The 18,584-nt window shown below is 44.7% G+C and overlaps 1 protein-coding gene across 16 annotated transcripts in view; it reads right to left on the minus strand.

The window, feature by feature from the left end:
- Ttll5 (tubulin tyrosine ligase like 5) overlaps window positions 1-18,584 on the minus strand; it is a 258,831-nt gene that overhangs the window by 21,510 nt on the left and 218,737 nt on the right. For 14 of the 16 annotated variants that reach the window (XM_076849829.2, XM_076849826.2, XM_076849824.2 and 11 more), the window contains one exon: window positions 13,738-13,820. The exons of the other annotated variants lie outside the window; for them this stretch is intronic. In XM_076849829.2, coding sequence (XP_076705944.2) covers window positions 13,738-13,820 — 83 coding nt within the window. The remainder of the gene's footprint in view (window positions 1-13,737; window positions 13,821-18,584) is intronic. 16 annotated transcript variants of the gene reach the window in all.

The raw sequence follows: 18,584 nt of genomic DNA on the forward strand, positions 1-18,584 counted from the left end.
TGTTTCTGAAATCTCCAGGTAACAGCGAACCCCCAAAACCCTGTATGCTAGGAGCTGGGGCTGGGGCAGACTAGGGTCAGGACATAGAGTTGGTCTCTGTAGCAGTCATGAAGCTGGTGGCAGAGGCGCTGCCGAGAGCCGGGCACTCCATCCGCAGGGGAGGAGACTCTGGAAAGAAAACATGCTGAGACAGAACCGGAGAGGCCTTCCAACAAGCATTCTCCCCTTCTTGCTCAAGAAAAGAGCCCGCAGAGGCAGTGTGCCCAGCGAGAAGACCACCTCCCTGGTCCTCCCTGTTGCTAGGGAGAAGCAGGCAGGGAGCCGTGCTGGCCAATGACATTATGTTTGTCAGAACTGCTAGACTCCCAAGGAAGCTTTTTAAAAGGAGGACAGATTGAGCTGGCATCTGTCTTTTGCCCATCCCCTCTTCCTCCCTGGAACATGGACACAATGCCAGTAAAAACACTACCATCTTATGACCAAAAACCTGAAAGCTGATGCTTTAGGGTTAGTAGAGCAGAAAGACAGGAGCCGGCCCGGCCGAGATGCTCTGAAGAGCCGCACCGGCCCTGGACTTCCTGTCTCCAGCTTCTGGACATGTGAGAAAAACAAGCCCCTGACTAAGACTGCCTTGAGTGGTGGGGTGTCTGCTGCCTGCCTCCAAGGAATGCTCTCCTAACTCACCCAGGGGTGTTCCCAAGCCCTCCTGCTTTTGCTTTGCCTTCCCCCCCCCCCCGCCCCCGCCCCCCTTCTGGGAGGCCTCCCTTCCTTGCTTCATCCACATCCAAGTTCCTTCTGCCAATCACAACTGCTGGCCCTAAAGAGGCGGCTCAGGAAGTGTGGGGAAGACTACCACCCCCATCAGGGCACTGAGGCAAAGGCCCATCTTGTGCCGTAGCCTCCCTTTTCCAGGTCTGGCTCCATTCAAATGAGGGAAAGTTATATGACTGGATTACAAGGCCAGCCTAACCCGCCACAGCCTCACACCGCCAGGACTCCCTGGGGAGGACAGGAGATAAGGACCAGACACGGTGGGGAGGCAGAGGCTGCCGCCTGACCAGCAGCTACTTAGCTCCATTAGGAAAGGAAACTGATAAAACAGAATCACCTCCGCTGGCCCAGAGTCTGGACATTAAGAGGCAGTTTATCAGAATCTGGAATAAAGCTGCCTGCGTTAGAATTTTAGCTCCACCACCGACTGTGTGGCTTGGACAAATTACTTAACTTCTCTCAGCCTCAATCTTCTCAGATGCAAAATTGAGATAATAAAAACAATGAAACCCCCCATTTTTGTAGGGTGAAAGCATCCTACACTCAATCTGCAATCTTTTTATCTATTTATTGCTGTGCTGGGGATGCTAAGTGAGTGCTCTGTCACTGAGCGACATCCCCAGCCCAATAATCTATAATCTTCTTTAAAAATTCTGGCAAAATACACATAATGTAAAATTTACCATCTTGACCATTTTAAATGTAGTTTAGTGGTATTAAGTGTATTGACAACGCTGAGTACCACCCCACCACCCCCCCTGGAATTCTTCGCCTTTCAAAGCCCAGCCACCCTTTAAGCACCAGCTCTCCACCTCCCTCTCCCCCGCCCCCATGGCCACCACCCTGCTTTCAGTCTCTGGACTGTGACTGCTGGAGCTGTGTAACAGGTTAGTGGAATCACATGGGGTCTGTCTTTTGGTGAGGGACTCATTTCACTTTAGTTTAACGTCTTAAAAGTTCATTCATGATGTCGCATGTGTCAGAACCTCTTTCCTGTACAGGCCCAGGGACACTCCACTGCACAGTGACACCTGCACTGCCGATGGCTGTCCCAGAGCTGTTGACTGCTGGCTTCTATGAGTAGCTGCCAGGGACACAGGTGTATAATATCGGTTGTGCCCCTGCTTTCAGTTCTTCTGGATATACACCCACAGGAGGAACCTTATGCTAATTCTACCTTTTTTTTTTTGTACAGAAGAATGAACCCAGGGGCACTTAATCATTATGCCATACCCCCAGACCTTTTTATTTTGAGATGGGTTGTTTTTCTGCTCTTGAGGTAATCTATAACCTTTATTGGTTTGTTTTGGTACTGGGGTGATCTACCACAGAGCTACATACCCTTTTTATTTTATTTTTCAGACAGTCTTGCTAAGTTGCTTAGGATCTCCCTAAATTACTGAGGCTGGCCTTGAACTTATGATCCTTCTGCCTCTGCCTCCCAAATTGTTGGGATTACAGGCATGTGCCATGGCACCTGGCAGAGGGAATCCATACCTTTATACAATCCTGCAATATTGATGTTTTCATGATTATTGTATAGATGAGAAAACTGAAGCTCAAAGATGTTAACTGATTCATCCACTGTTGCCAACTGAGAAGCAACAAAGGCTACACAGGCAGGTCTAACTACAGAGTTGTGTCCTTTCCATCCTGCATTCTCTTACAGAACTTAGGTATTATTACTGACAATGGCTGTGTGGCCCTGAACGTGAAATAGAGTAAGCATAACAGGTAAGGGTGAAATAAGAGGTAAGGGTTGAGAGAACATCAGTTTTGTTTCTGAGAATACCATAAAAATATAGAACCATGATGACAAATTTTACACTGCACTCAACACTAGCTAGGATGTCTAATAATAGAACGTGGTATTCAATTTTAAGTAGTATACAATTTAAGAGACATCTAAAGAATTGGAAAGTTCACAAGGATTTTAAAAAAAACAGTTCAGTGTGTTCTAAAGCAAAAGCTCCTTTATGTGATAAAATTGAAGAGTTGCAATTGGTATAGAGAAAAACAAGTAAAGAATAGTCTTTCAAATAAACTGAACCTCATTTTAACCCCTAATAGTGAGATCCTTGAATGTGATCTAAAACAGAAGACCTTCATTCTGGAATGAGCATTGTAACAAACAGGTTTCCAGTAAGGTTAGGAATGCATATCAGAGGTTGTTACCTAAAGAGTAGGCACCAGTCTCTCATTCTTTTATAGTAAATGGTTTTACAACACTGCAAGAAACAGGATGGAAAAACTAAATAATTTATAGGGAAAGTTATTCTGATTTTGAAGATTTTTAAAATAAAATAATGATAAGAGATGATAAAATAAAATGAAATGTTAAACTTCATGGTAGAAATTCTAAGTCTCAAGGGATTTAAAAAAACATGGCAAGATACATGTAATTATATGAGTAAAGATTATTGGAGGAGAGTAATTTAACTGGACTCTTATGACAGAAAGGATTTGCATTATGTAGACAGGCATTCCAAATGCTAACACAATAAACAAAGGCTGAAATTTGAAAATTTACTCAGTTTCCTTTTTTATTTCCTTTTCTCTCTCTCTCTCTTGCTGGGCAATCATCCTACCACTTAGCTACATCGCTAGCCCTCTGTCAGAATTTCTTAAGCCCCTGCTATGGACTGGGCCCTGTGCTGGGGTTTCAAACACACCCTGACTGCCAGGAAATGACACAGTCAGGCAACCTCCGAAGACCCCAGAAGGTCAGGAATGCCATGAAAGAGGTGCTCCCAGAGTTCTGATGGAGCAGAGTCAAAACCATCTAATTAGGTCAGGGCTGGAGTAGGACAGGGCTGGACAGGAGAGAAGGAGGTAAGGACAATCAGAATCAGCATGGTGGGGAGTGAGAGGTGCCCAGACCCTGGAACTTTCACCTACTTAACTTAAGAGCAGAGAACAGCAGGCTACACAACAGGGTGAGAATGCTACTTAAGTTTCCAGATGCTAGCTGTCACATGCTTCCCAAAGCATATAGATACATCTTCAAACAGCAAGGTGACATATAAGGTATCTGGGCCCCTGCCCCAAAAGACAACCAGTTCTTTTCAAGCAACCCACTGAGAGAAGTCATATTTAATATTGTCTAAGGCACACAATTCATCCAGTCCTCTAAGTGATTGTTACCTTACCTGTGGATTGTATGGCCTGCAAAGAGATTTATACTACACTGGTTTTCCCCCTTTACAAACTGTAATCATTAAGGTGTACTACACAATATCTTACCTTCTTACAGATAATGCTGAGAAGTGGCCATATGCACTATGTTGCTCTGTTAGCTTGTTGAAGGCACTACTGCTTCATCTGAGGTACTCTAAAATTATGTAAGATATCTCCCTTGGACAAGAACTAGGAGAAAGCCTTGATTTCCTCCCAGTATGTCTTTCTTTTTGATAGAGAACTTTTTCTCTGTATTCCCATTTAGCATGTTCTTGTCTGCCTGTCAGGAGATTCAGAACCAAATTTTACCTCAATTCCAGTAAAATTTTATGATCTTATATGTAAAAAAATTGAATTATTTTATTTTTTGGCCCTGAGCTTCCCTTTATATGTTACTATTTTATTACATGAGGTTTTATATTTTAAGACCGTGTGCTAGAGATGAAAAGTATATGTTGTACCCATCTGAAGGAAACTGCCAGAAATGCCCAAACTGGCATCTTGGCATTCCATAATCACACCACAGTGGCACCAGGCCGACACTGTCCCACCTTTCAGCCCAGGAGAGAGAGCTCTGAGCTCACCAGCAGCTGGAAGAATGAGTGGATGAATGATGGGAAGCAGCCTGACTGCATCCTCTGAAGACTGAAAGCAAAGGTAGAGTAACAAGCTCCCCCTGAGACAGCGAGCCGCAAGTACAGCAGTGCTATTAACCTGGGCCACAGCAGAAGCCAGCTGCTGAGGCGACAGATGACCTGGTCAGAGGGACGGACTGACAGAGTTGCCGTGCAGCCAGGAGAGCTGCTAATTATCCCAAATAAAGTCGTAGGTTTTCATGAGGTCTGGCTCTCGGGCTTTTTCCCCCTGTGTTTACAGACAATAACTTCTCTTGACAGAGGTAAATTGAGGGTGTCTCTCTTTTTGATAATCAAAAGGCTCTTGTGGACAGCTCAAATCCTCTGCGTAAAGAAGAGGGTAAGTATGTGTACACATGCACAATAGCGATTTATTTTGGAGAACAGTAAGACTTAAGAGGAGACCTGTTTTGCACTGGAGGTTGAGGCCAGGGGCACTTTGCACTGAGCTACATCCCAGGTTCCTTTTTATTTTTTATTTTGAGATAAGGTCTTATTAAGTTGCTCAGGCTGGTCTCAAACTTGCAATCCTCCTGCCTCAGCCTCCCAAGTCACTGGGAATCCAAGTGTGTGCCATCACACCTGGCAGAGGAGTCCATATTTCTAAGAAACAACTATAGTTTCGAAAATTCCATATTCCAATATCTGGCCAAAAACTATGACCAGTTCATTACATAATAATAATTGCAGCTCAGCCATCACAAGTTAAAAACTCTTGTCAAATCCCCAAATATCTTCATTTGTGCTTGTCACATGTCTTAATTTCCCTACGAAGCAAATTTGAAGTGCATGGAATGGGGAATTTTTTAGTATACCAGAAATAAAAAGTAGTGATTCTTGGACCTAACAGCAAGAAACAAGCAACAACACTAGAGCAACTTCCACCTCGATGACTTTCTTCTTCTTCACTTCATCCTATAACTGGGTTGATTTCCCAACTTACAGCCCCATATCATGCTGGGGACACAGGTTATGTTTTATTGATGTAGCTACGGGGTGATTCACACATTCAAGCTGCTCCTCTCTGGAGTCAGATAACTTGATTACCCAGACTTGGGTTTCAAGAGCAGAGAGCCCCTTGATACCTACGGTGGTAATTGGAAATACCTACATGTTTGCAAGATGAGAAGAGAAAAGAATAAGAGACTATTGTTTCAGTTTTACTAGTGATGCTCTTCAGTCTGAGAACTTGAAGGAGACTGAATCTTTTCTTCATAATTTGAAAGATTAAAGGATAAATATCAGTGCCGATCATGTCAACAGGGCAATATATACTTCAAGTCATCCTTCCCTAAGCCCTGCAATTAAACACCTACACTCCTTGGGCTCAGTGCAAACTCTACAGATCAGGTAGGCAGAGTTGTAAATATTTCCATGTGTAAAGCTTGCTTTTTCCAAAGGCAGGCATGGCTTAGCATGCCATTTTCTTTCTTCAGAACTTTCAGGAAGAATTATGTCCTGAGGACACAAGGATGGTAAAGCAAAGGTATGAGGCTATAACAAGCATCCCATGAAACTAGCAGGAAGGTGTGTGAGTCACGGGATGCACAGCCCAGAGGATGCACTGATGACCTGGATTGAGACATATAAAGACTCACCGAGAGAGCAATGTAACCTGGGTTACTTGCCCAGTTCAGGGCTACAAGATAGGACTGGCTCTTCTTTCACTCAAAATGAGCGGATATTATACAGGACCACACAACTCTGCTACAAGATGCAGCGGTAGGTACAAGTCCAACAATCCAGGTGCCAGGCATTTTTTTCCCAGGAGGTGTGTGTGCTTCTGTAGTGTAAGTGTAATTTGAGAAAGCGGCCACTGCACAGCCTCCTCTCTTTATAACAAAGTAGTAATTGTTAACAATCGAAGATTCATCACTCTTCTCTTGGGATTTCGCCAGCTCAGCAAGAGACAATATCAATTTTCAGATGTTATCTTTCTCAGTAGCCTATTTCTTAATCCATCTTAGAAACAGAGTTCCTTGGTTTTCTTTAAGGCATACGAATCTCCTTTGGGTGGGTTCTTAGAAGTCCCCTCCCCATAAACTGAAAGCCAGGGTGTCTTCTCCCCAACTCACAAACCAGGTAGTTCAGCTACACTGGAGATTTGTTGCTAGACCTAGAAAGTTTACTAAATGAAATGAAGGAGGCCTCAGGACAGGAAAGCATGAAATGTCAATGGCTGGCAGCCAGGTGACTTTGCCACGTAGAAAGATCTACATCCTTCTTGTGTGGCTGCAGCCAGATCAAGGCTAGCAAAACACACATTGTTAAGACATCACTTGTGTAACCAGCCTATAATGAAGCGCTATGACAGTTGCTTAGAACTGGGTGACATTAACCTAATTCATACGTGTGTGTGTGTGTGTGTGTGTATTTTTGCCGGTTCCTGGTAATGAAAATTAAAGATGTTCTTCCTATTGATGTTTGTTTTAATTATGTGCATGTTGGATGTGGTAGGGAGAAGTTGGTGTGGTTACAGGAAGAAAAGAGAAAGAAGCTCGGAAAGAAGTTGATTACACTCAAAAGTCCCAGAGAGGAGGTCACACTGCATGCCACATGGTCACTGGACACAGGAAATCAGTGTTGGTCAAAAGACAGAAGACAAAGTGAGGGGAGGGTCTTGGCCAGAGTCTTCACTGGGTAATATAAGACATGGCAGGCAAACAGGTTAGGATGGGTTCATTGGAATAATTCCAGTGGGCTCTGGAATTCCAGGGTGGTCCCAAGCTGCCCAGCCATGGGATGACGAGGGCAGGAGAAACTTTGCCTGGTGTGGGAGAAATAAATAAAGAGGTGGCTGGGTGTACCGACTTGGGATTGGCTTGTTTCATATAAAGCCCGTGTTCATGGCCGGTTGTTAGTATCTCCAGGAATGAACTAGCTCTGTGTGGGACAGCCCCTCCCCAGTTGGTAAATCATCAAGAATACAGTTCAGATAATGGGCATATATATGTAGTTTACAGAGCTAACATAATGCAGTAAGACAAATATAGATCCTGAGTAAACAGAACCAGGTCTGCATTAAATGCGACACTTGCCTGGGGCAGCACACAGGGTCTCAGACAGGCTTTAGTTCCTAATATCCTTCAGCACTGTGCCCTCCGTTCTCTGATATGGACAAGCCAAGTTTTCTCAGTATTCATGGCGGTTAGGCAAACACACTGCAAATCCTTTAATCTAACCCATCCACCTCCCTAAACCCATTTAAAAGAAGTTTCTAGGACTGTCATAACTGGCAAAGATACTCGTTTATGATTATGGCTGAAACGCACCTCTGTCATCTACACTGTGTTTATGACAAAAAGCAAGCATGCCTCAGGTGATAGGCTGTGGCCTCTTGGGGTCTGCCTCCTCACTCTGTAAGCCACCTAACTCCCCTGCCCCAGGAGAGACAGCCCATTGCTATCTGCCACACGCCAGGGTCATGGGCCTGCTGTGGGGGCCTCCCAGTAGTGACTCTGGGCCATGGGAGGCTGGCTTCTGGGGTGCTCTGGCCTCTGCTCTGCCCTGTGCACCCACGTGTTGTGGCTTGTTGTCTCCCCACCTCAGCCAATCCAAGGCCCAGCCTCAGCAGCACAGCTACGCACAGTGCAGGCTCAGAGGGCTGTGCTTGCTACTGAGGTATCCAAGTTGAGAGACAGGCTCTTTCCCCAGGCTTCTTTGCAAAGATCCTACATTGCCAGGTACTGTTCAGGGTGGACTGTAAGAGATATTCATGAGAGAGGTTCAAGAAAAGAGATATTAAACTGTGGCAGGTCCAAGTCTCACAGCATTGGAAGCAGATGGACATGAGTACTTCTTGGCAGGCCATCAGTTTGGTTTGGAGCTTGATGTCACATTCATTCTTCTGGCTGCCAGTCTCCTGAAGGAAATATTGACCTTCTCACTTTAGTTTTCTATATCTTGAGTTGTTCATCATCGACAGGCTGCTAAGTATCAGTATTAAAGGACCACTGGCTAAGTATCACTATAGGCTGTCTTCAGTTTCTATGGTACCTTCTGGTAGATAACCAAGCCATGGACTTGGTGTTCCCGTCTCTCTTCTCATTCCTTTCTGGAAAGAGTTTAGATGGGCTGGGGAAAGATATTTGAAGTTTTCTGATCCAATGTAAATGAACCCTGTGGTGGGTAAATAATTTTCCTCTTTCCTTTGCTCTCCTGGGGTATTTTAATGAATAATGCTTCTCAAATAAGTATATAAATATTCCCCAAGAGGTAAGGAGAATATTAAGCTCAGAGCATGTGTGCCATTAATATTTTGTGTGTAGGGGAGTGCAAAGAGCAAAGGAATCATCAGAGCCTTGAGGTTTCATAGAATTTTCTGGAAAGTTTTGAAGCCCACAGCTGGAAAGAAAATACTGAGGGCAGCATTAGTGAAGTGTGGATACAGCTTCACAAGATCAAGTTTGACAACTCCTTCAATGTATGAGTTTTTTTTGGATGGATGTAGGATGGGGCTTACAGTTTGTTTTGCTGCCAATTATAGCATATGTTATTTAAAATAACTCAGCAAAAAGCATAATTTATCAACCTCACCAAGATGTTAAAGAAAATTTTTTGTTCTCTCCTATCTCCCATTATCTGAAAGTCCAGTTCACAAACTACCTAACTTTAGTCTCAAAGCCTTCTTTAATAAATATCCATTCTCTATCGAGACGATTGCAACTTGATCTTAAAAAGATCATGTTTCCCAATGTATTCAGTTACATCATTTTACCTGTGATAACTAGAGTATGGCTTTAGTTTCTTTCTTTAACTCAAAGACCCCACGTTTAAAAAAAAAAAAAAAAAAAAAAGACAATCTCTAGTGATAGTAGAGAAATTTCTTACTGCCAGAGCGCCACCTACTGGTACATCATTATAGGAGCAAGCTACTTGTATCTATTTGACCTATGGTTTTGGAGAGTTCTGAGCTTTGGTTTTATTAAGTCCAACTTCACTGTCATTTTTCTTCTTTTGGAGGTACAGGGGATGGAACGCAGGGCATCATACGTACTAAGCGCATGCTCTACCAGTGAGCTACATCACCATCTTCGTCACTGTCACTTTGAGAAGCTAACACTTCTTTTGACAGCTGCTGAGTCTCTTCCATAAAGTCTGAAGGTGATAATGATTAAAATACGCTGTTATTCTTACTATTACCTTAAATTGGCCCTGACTTCACCGACTTTGTTTTTCTCTGTCCTATACCTGTAGCAAGGGCTCCAGATTGTGTGGGCAAGGGTTTGGATCTGGCGAAAATAACTTGGGGAGCTTCCAAAGATCCTGAAAAAATGGAAAAAAAAAATCCCTACTTAACAGTATATTTGATCTTGGCCCAAAGGACAAGAAGTCAAATTAAAAGTAGGTTATGGGGATCATCATTCTCACAGATGCTGCCACCCCACTTCCTGCCAAACACCAGAGCTGTGGTCTCTCTTTTGCTTTCTAACAGCACGAGTGGGTCATCGACCCAAATTCCTGGGCCCTGGCCCTGGGGAGAGAGGAACATCTAGGGAGCAATAAAGGGCACAGGATGTAGGCTAGTCATTACAGGTTTTTTTTTTTTTTTAATTTTTTAAATTTTAACCTCTTATACTCAGATCCACTAGCTGCTCCACCAACTATATAATATACAGTGAAAAGAGTAAGAATCTGATAATAAAAATATGTCATTCTAACGAGAGCTGCCGGGCACATAATTTCACTTGAAAGTTAAAGTAACTTCTAGATCCTTCAGGCTTAAGCTCCGCTGGCTTTGCTTTATATTGTATATTAAAGTAAGTTCCTTTCTCTTGTTGTCTCAGGGGACAACGGGGAAGTGGGCAGGCAGGCTCGCTAGGTGCCGATGCCCTGCGTCCATACAAAGAACACGAAGCTATGGCGTTTTTAGGGCTCAAAACAATGAACATTTAACAGGAGCTGCTTCTTACTTCTCGTCAATGAAATCCATCACTGATTTTCAAGAGCCTATTAGGTTCCTTGCACAAAATACTGACCAATAAGAGCTTAAAAATAAGAGGTGGGGGCACAGTCCAGGATGGGAGGGACCTCCGCACAAGCTAAGGGGCAGGGATGAGCGCAGCTGGTCTGGCTTCGGACCCTACAATAATGGTGGTTGACATTATCAAATCAGCACGAGAGAAATGTCAGTTATCTAATCTGTGGCTGTCTTCTATTTTCGTTCACTATTAGCACTTAGGAACTCCAGAAGAATGCCATGGTTATAAAGAAGGAAAGCCAAGGACTTGGCTTTGGGCCAAGAGCCCTCACTCCAGCTTCCTTCTCAAATTTCTAAATTTGCTGACTTTACCCCTTCCCTTCCACAGCAAAATTAGAATATTTAGCGGAAGGTAAGGAAGTCAAGGAAAAGTAACCTGCATGGAGTATTCCAGGCACTCTGCTGGGCGCATCCACATTCACTACCTCATTTAATGTTTGCGATAAACAGAACGTAAAGAGTCCACCGTCAGTTGGGAACTGTTCTTCAATAGTGCCCTGGGATGGGCTACTGCCTTATTCAGACAGCCTGAGGAACCAGTCACACATCAAGCCTGGCTAGCCATATGGAGGGGAAGGGTCAAGCACCAGGAAACAAAAACTGCTATAGCCACGGGCTTGTTAGCACCATGCTTAACCAACTGAGTCTACTGGACGAGACTGGGGCTAACTGTCTTTTGAAGACAGTTCAGGGATTCCTGTACAGGTACAGACTTCCAAAGTTCCTTCCTGTCTTCTCATGGGGGCTATTCTCCCTTCTTCTAAGTTTAAAGAAAAATGTAGCGACTGGTAACCTAGACTTCTCATAGGCCACCTTTGGAACCTCTAGAATAATTGGTGAAATCTAAAAGACACAGGATCTGCAGCTGGACAATGATGTGCCGGTAGTACTTGCTAATGGTATAAATGACCCACATCAGAGTTAGTCACTGACACTGTGAAGGCTAGATGTTGTGGGAGATATGGGAAACACCTGACCCTCACTATGTCATGATCATTAGTGCTTCTTTTAATACTTCTTGGTCAAGAACACCAGGGAAGTCACAGAAGAGAACAAATCCAAGGGCATTTAGAGGCCCAGAGTCATCAGCTGACAAAAGCAGTCAGTAACAGGCACCCTAAACAAGGTAAGAATAATAATCTGCTGGTGACTGTCAGGTGAATGTAGGGGCAAAGGTCAATCTTAGAGGCCAGGGAGAAGTATGACTTCTCTTTGCTCCACGCTAATACCAAATTCAGTAGACTAGGCCAAAACCTACTAGGTAAGGTCACCAAGGTTAAGTAGACCTAATTTATGGTCAAGATGCTGCAAGCCTGACTCACATGACCTCTCACATTTCTAACCTCCTCGGCCAGAGGGCACACGGTGGTTCAGCTCAATTCTTGTCAACTGAACCTCGTACACATTCAAGTCCTCCGGGTCTCCTGGAGCTGCCAAGCACAGTCAACTTCTCTAGTTTAAGCAAATATGGAGAGCGGAAGGGGCTCTTAGAGCCTTTGTCTCAGGAACACCTTCAAACTCGCCCATGATTCTCATAGCCAGCACTTTTCTTCCATTTCAATTCCTGGTGGAAATTTTACTTCCTTAAAAATGAGTGCCGCGTTCTAAAGGCTGGAGATGTAACTGAGGGGTAGAGCGCTTGCCTAGCAGACAAGAGGCCTGGGTTCCACCCCAGCACCACAAAAACCAATCAACTAACAAATAACAACAAAAACCCACTACCATGTTCTAGCAATTCTTTGGGGAGGGTCATGAGTGCGTACCTATCAAATATTTCTTATATTCAGGTTTAAAATTTTAAAAGGAGAACAAATCCTTATACTCTTATCATCATATTAACATTACCTGACCTGGGTGTAGGTATAGGGCCTTCCATGTATAGCACTTCATTTAATCCTCACAATAAGCCTAGGAGGGTTATTTAATTACCCCTATGATACAGCCAAGCAGCCGAGCTTCTCAGAGATGTTGTGGTCACTTTAAGGTGCGTTATGTCAACCCCTCACTCACACTCCCCAGCCCCTCCCTGAACTCCTCCAGGGCTCCTCATCACTGCCAGGGCAACAGCTCCGTACTTGGCTCCTAACGGACTCTGCCACTTCATAGCCTTCTCTGGCCACCGCCAACTCATGCCTGCGTCCCTCGCCACGCTGATGGGAGGGAACCCTGGGCCTCTGCACACACTTCCACCTCTTCTTGGATCTCCATTCCTCTCCTGGCTGAGTTGTCCACATTCAAGTCTCCCAAAAGATGTGGGTCCCAATACTGCCCAGCCACTAAAGTTATTAGCTGTAACTTTAAACATATTTCATCCCTTTAGACATATTCCATCCCTCTGTTTCTTTGGTCATTAAATGGGGAATACAGTTCCTATATCACATCCCTGTTCAGTGAACAAATGTCTTAAGACCTGTAAAGCATTCCTAGCTGAGCTGGACACATGGCAAACACTCAAAGTTGTCTGTTATTCCATGTGTCCCTAGTACCCCCAAAGACCCAGGAGGTTACCTGCAGCACACTCCCTGAGGACGTTTCTGTCTCTCTGAGTCTGTGGTTCCCAGAGTGGACACTGTACCCTACACCCTGTGAGTACCTCAGGGCCCAGCAAGTTACCTTCTCCATAGTAGGAGCTCAATAATCAATAGTCATCAAATTGAATCAAAGTGATTTCATTCAATTTTCTGATTATTTAGTGTGTTCTTTACGAATCATTATTCATACAACACTAACCCTGGGCCTCCACTGCTTAACTTACACCTAGGCTCTGGATCCACGCGTAACTTCCCTCAAGTCCACGCGCTCTCTGAGCCTCAGGTTTCCCATGTTCAAGGGACAAGAAGGTCCACCTCATGGACTGTTGTGAGGATTAAGTGAGAGATACATGTGGAAATATTAACAGTCAAATACAGGGCGTTTTTGCTAAATGCTGCAAATCTGATAGCATTCTACCAGACGGGGAAGTTTCATTTACTCCAAACTCATTCCAAAAAATGCCTATCCTAGGCTGTTGCATTATTTAAAAGGAGGACGTAACAAAAATGCTCGTCCCAGCGCTCGCAGAGTCTGGGCATTTGGTTATTTGAAACTGGAGCTCCAGTCAGAAGCAAAAGAGAGAAGATGCCAAGCTGCCACCTTCCTGCCACCCCTCCTACTGAAAGCCTGCTGGTCACTGACCTGTGGAGCTGGTGATGGGCATAAAGGCTGCAGAGTTAAGGCTGCTCTGGAGTCCGTTCAGCTGCCCTTCTGCGGAGGCCCCTCTGAAACACAAAGGAGCTGGGTCAGACCTGCGGACGGGAAGGCGAGGCCAAGTCCAACCAACTAAGGGCTCTGCCTCTTGCTCGTGGTGCTTCCTCTCACGCAGCTCATTCCTGGGCTTCTTTCAAGACTGTGTTCAAATGTCATCTGATCAGAGAGGACGCCTGTGACCCAGGGATACCCTTTTCCTGAACTCTTACACAAGTCAAGCTTCAGTGTCCACTTCTCCCACTGGAATGTAGCTTTAAGGAAGCACAAGTGTGGGTCACTGCTGCGTCTCCAGGGTCTGCCACATGAGAGCTACTTGATAAATGGTTGTTTGGTGAGTGAAAACATTACGTTCCTGGTGTTGACTTAGCTAAATCAAAAGAAGACACGTTTTACAGACACTGTATTTCATGCGGAGCGGTGGAACTCACCGTCATCGCACCCACCATGGTCGTGTGGCACTGTCAAGACATCTGTGGTCCTCCCTCCCAGCAGCTAGCAAGAAGAGGCCAGGAATGCTACCAAGCATCTTGCAGGACACAGGAAAGCACCCAAGCAAAAAATTACCTGGTCCAAAATGTCAACTGTGCTGAGGATGACAAACCATCACACAGCACCTCTGCTCACACCAACTCTGACAGGAAGCTGGACACAGTGTCACTGGTTCTCTGTGGAGAGGGCCCTCAGTTACATGCCTCAGAAATGTCCTACAACCATGGCCAATCTCCTCGAGGCTCTTACAGGTCTCTGGAACTCTTTCCCTGCAGTTATTAGAATTATAATTGTGAAATCATGTACAGCGTGGCTCATGTCTGCCATCAATGCCAGAATGTGAGCGCCATAAAGACATGGATCGTATTAGCACTTCTGTATCTGCAGGTCTCTAATGCCACATTTTATGCCATATCAGATACATGTTTTTTGAAGGAATTTGACCCACTGTGCTCATAAATACATTTATTTGGTGGGCCCATCTGCCTTGATTTTTTAGTTGATACGTTCAAGTTTTACTTGGGAGATTAATAAAAAAATCACTTTTTTTGTTGTAGTTGTTTTTTTGGCACTGGGGATTGAACCCAGGGACACTCAACCACTGAGCCACATCCTCATTACCCCCCCTTTTTATAAAATTTATTTATTTACTCTAATTTGTATATATGACAGCAGAATGCACTTCAATCCATAATATACAATATAGAGCACAATTTTTCACATCTCTGGTTGTTCACAAAGTACAGTCACACCATTCGTGTCTTCATACATGTACCTAGGGTAATGACTTCCATCCCATTCCACCATCTTCCCTCCCCCTATACCCCCTTCCTTCCCCTCCCTCCCCTTTGCCTTATCTAAAGTTCCTCCATTCCTCCCATGCTTCCTCCCCACCCCCATGATGGATCGGCATCCACATATCAGAGAAAACATTCGGCTTTTTTTTTTTTTTTTTGGAATTGGTTTACTTCATTTAGCATTATCTTTTCCAACTCCATCCATTTACCTGAAAATGCCATGATTTTATTCTCTTTTAATGCTGAGTAATGTTCCATTGTGTATATATATATCAAGGTTTCCCTATCCATTCATCTACTGAAGGGCATCTAGGTTGGTTCCACAATTTAGCTATTGTGAATTGTGCTGCTATAAACATTGATGTGGCTGTGTCCCTGAAATATGCCCAGCCCTTATAATATATATATATATATATATATATATATATATACATATATATATATATATATATATATATATATATATATAATTTAGAGACAGAGTCTTTTAACTCAACGATCCTCCTGTCTCAGCCTCCCAAGCTACTGGGATAACAGAGCCCAGCTCTTTGTTTTTGTTTTTGTTGAAGCAACACTCAATCTAATCCTTCCTCTTCCAACATCATTTTCCACTCATTCATTCACATAAAAAATACCAATTATTCCCTGGACACAGACCATGTGACAAATGCTAAGGAGAAAACACACGAGTGGTTAGGAGAGGATGAACCAGGAGTGTGATTTGGCTAGTGAGGGGACAAGGGTGGCCTTTCTGAGGAAATCATTCTTCAGTAGGGTCGAGATGTTATGAGAAGGCACCAGCCCAGAGCAGGGGGCAAGACAGAGCTTCTCATGAAACATACACCAGGATTCGGAGCCAGCAAGGGCCTAGAATGTCCCGGAACCAGCCACAGGTGTGATGTGTGGGTGGGGATAGGCAGGCAGTTTTTGCCAAAACTTCCTTAACAGAAATCACCTGAGTTACTTGCTTCCGGGCTCTTCCTGTGGAGACACTGACTCGGTGGGTCTGGGAGTGGGTCTGAGAACTTTGGCTTTTTACAGCACCACAGATGATTCCCATCTCCAGCAAAGCTGGGGGGCGGGGGGCGGCGCACCAGTGAGTAGGTGAGAAGAGGCAAGAGCGGTGCGTGGGCAGAGTTTTAGGTGCCCAAGGGTCCCTAACCCCTGAGAGAGAGCGCCCCTCCAGGCCACGGCCCATTGGAAATGAGGATCATGCTGGCTTTCGGCCCTTCCCTGGGGCAAGCTGCAATCTGGGGCTCAGGTGCGCCCCACCCCCACACTCTCCCTTTGGGGACAGAGAAACTGTGGAGGGAGAAGAGAAAGGAGCAGAGGGCTTCTGCCTTCTCCCACAAGCCTCCCCGAGGACAGCCACATCTGAAATGCTTACGCATTTTATTTCAGCCCCACATGGGCCCATGAGCCCAAAGCACCTGCTGACCGACATTTACTTCCAGGTCCCAGAGAAAAAGGGAAAGTCCTGAGGGCCTAGGATGGGCTCCTTCCCACGTGGAAGTTCAAGTCCCTCAGGGCTGCTTGCTTTGGGGGAAAGCCCTGCATGTTAGCAGGAAAAGAGAAGCAGGAAGGCACACTCCCTGGCTCCATGGTGAATAGGCAGCTGCCTGAGGAGAGGTGACTCCAGGGTCCCCAAACTCTCTAGCCCTCTCTCTCCTCTCTGCAACGCCAACCCAGCCCTCACCCTCGCAGGCTTCATCTCACCTAAGATCTCCTGGGCCTAGGCCCTAGGCCCTGGGCCCAAGTTGGCTCCCTCTTCCATCCTCTTTCCTCCCATCAACTCCCCCCAAGCCCTGAGAAGCGCTGAGTTGCAAGTTGAACCTAATGATTCTATTGTTTCTTTCTTATTCTGGGGATTGGACCCAGGGGTGCTTTACCCTGAGCTACCTCCCCTGCACCCGCCTCCTTCTTTTTGAAATAGGGTCTCACTAAGCTGCCCAGGCTGGCCTTGAACTTGGGATCCTCTATCTCAGCCTCCTGAAGGATCTGGGACTACAGGGGTGAGCCAACATGTCTGGCTTTATTCTATTGCTTCAAACAGGAGAATCCCGCTTTGGTGGAGTAATGTGTCCATAGCAATATGAAGGGAAATTCTTGAGTGAATTTTCCCTGGCAACACTGGTGTACAAGATGGTTCAGGTCTGTTGTTACTCCCTCAGGCACACTACAGGAAAGATGTCATATTAATATCATTTCCTTGGGAAAATGCACTCCAACTTCTGGACAACCCACTCCTATATGAGAACTTCTGAAGCAGGTTTGTTTGAGCTGCTCTATTACTTTGTCTGTGACTCTGCACCTGGGAACACCTGAATTTCAGAACATATTTTACACGGGAAGGATGGATCTATATCCTGGATTGTCTTTTGGTCTGTTACTGTGTAATAATAGCATAACAGGACTACCTCAAAAGGTTCTAGAAGATCAAGATGGTGAACGTAAAACACATCCTAGCACAGTGATGGGTGTCAGAGTAAGGACTAAACAAACACTATTACTAGTGCTGCCATTTTTACTTAGGAATATCAACAGCACTCTATAGTCATGATAAGCCTCTCCATACAGAAATATCAAACTGGACGACTCACTGGCTCCAATGTATGAAATATTCGTGCTAAACTGTAGGGGAATGACCACATTCCAGAACCTGGAAATTAACAGCAATTTGCTATTAAAATCAACCTACAAGACAGAAAGCTCATAGTCAAAATTACTCTTAATATCCCATAGGAAGAAAGGCCTCATTTGATTGACAGACTCTCTCTTAATAAATCTAATATGTACATTTTTTCCCCTGCTAGTAAGAGAATGAATCACTGATCCACTGGGCACTAAATGAAATTGGAGTCTGGTCTTGAGGGGCTGTGCTTATAAGACATTTATCTTTACACGTGACGACGGCGGTACAGAAAGGCGGGTGGGAACTGACTGGAGGAACAGCGCATGTCCTTCTTCAGCTGTGTGGAATATGGGATGGCGCCAGCCACTGTACTGAGATTATAACTGTCCTTCTCTTAGTAGCTGCTGTGCAAAGCTGAATGAGAATTTGACGCAGCGGTACTCATTACCTGATGTTTCCTGATCCCCGTACACGTGGAATATGAAAAAGGGGCCAAAGGTGAACTCAGAAAAACTGGAGTTATAAAAGTATCAAGAGTTTTACAGGCAGAGATGCTGAGAAGACAGGACGGGAACAGTGCTATTAACTTTAAATCATACCCGAGAAGAGCAGTACCTAGCCTTTAAGTGCTCTTCTCGGCAATGGAGCAGGTGTCTTGGAGATGGAAAAGTGTTAGATGCAGTCAAAGGTTGAGAGCTATGTGCTCACCGAACACCGGTGATGGTAATTCAGGTCCTTCTCTGCCCAGAATTTTAAAAAAACATTTTTTAGTTGTTAATGGACCTTTTATTTATTTATTTATTTATATGTGGTGTTGAGAATCAAGCCCAGGGCCTCACACACGCTAGGCAAGTGCT

This window comes from Callospermophilus lateralis, chromosome 3 (assembly GCF_048772815.1).
Source record: "Callospermophilus lateralis isolate mCalLat2 chromosome 3, mCalLat2.hap1, whole genome shotgun sequence".
Taxonomy (NCBI): Eukaryota; Metazoa; Chordata; class Mammalia; order Rodentia; family Sciuridae; genus Callospermophilus; species Callospermophilus lateralis.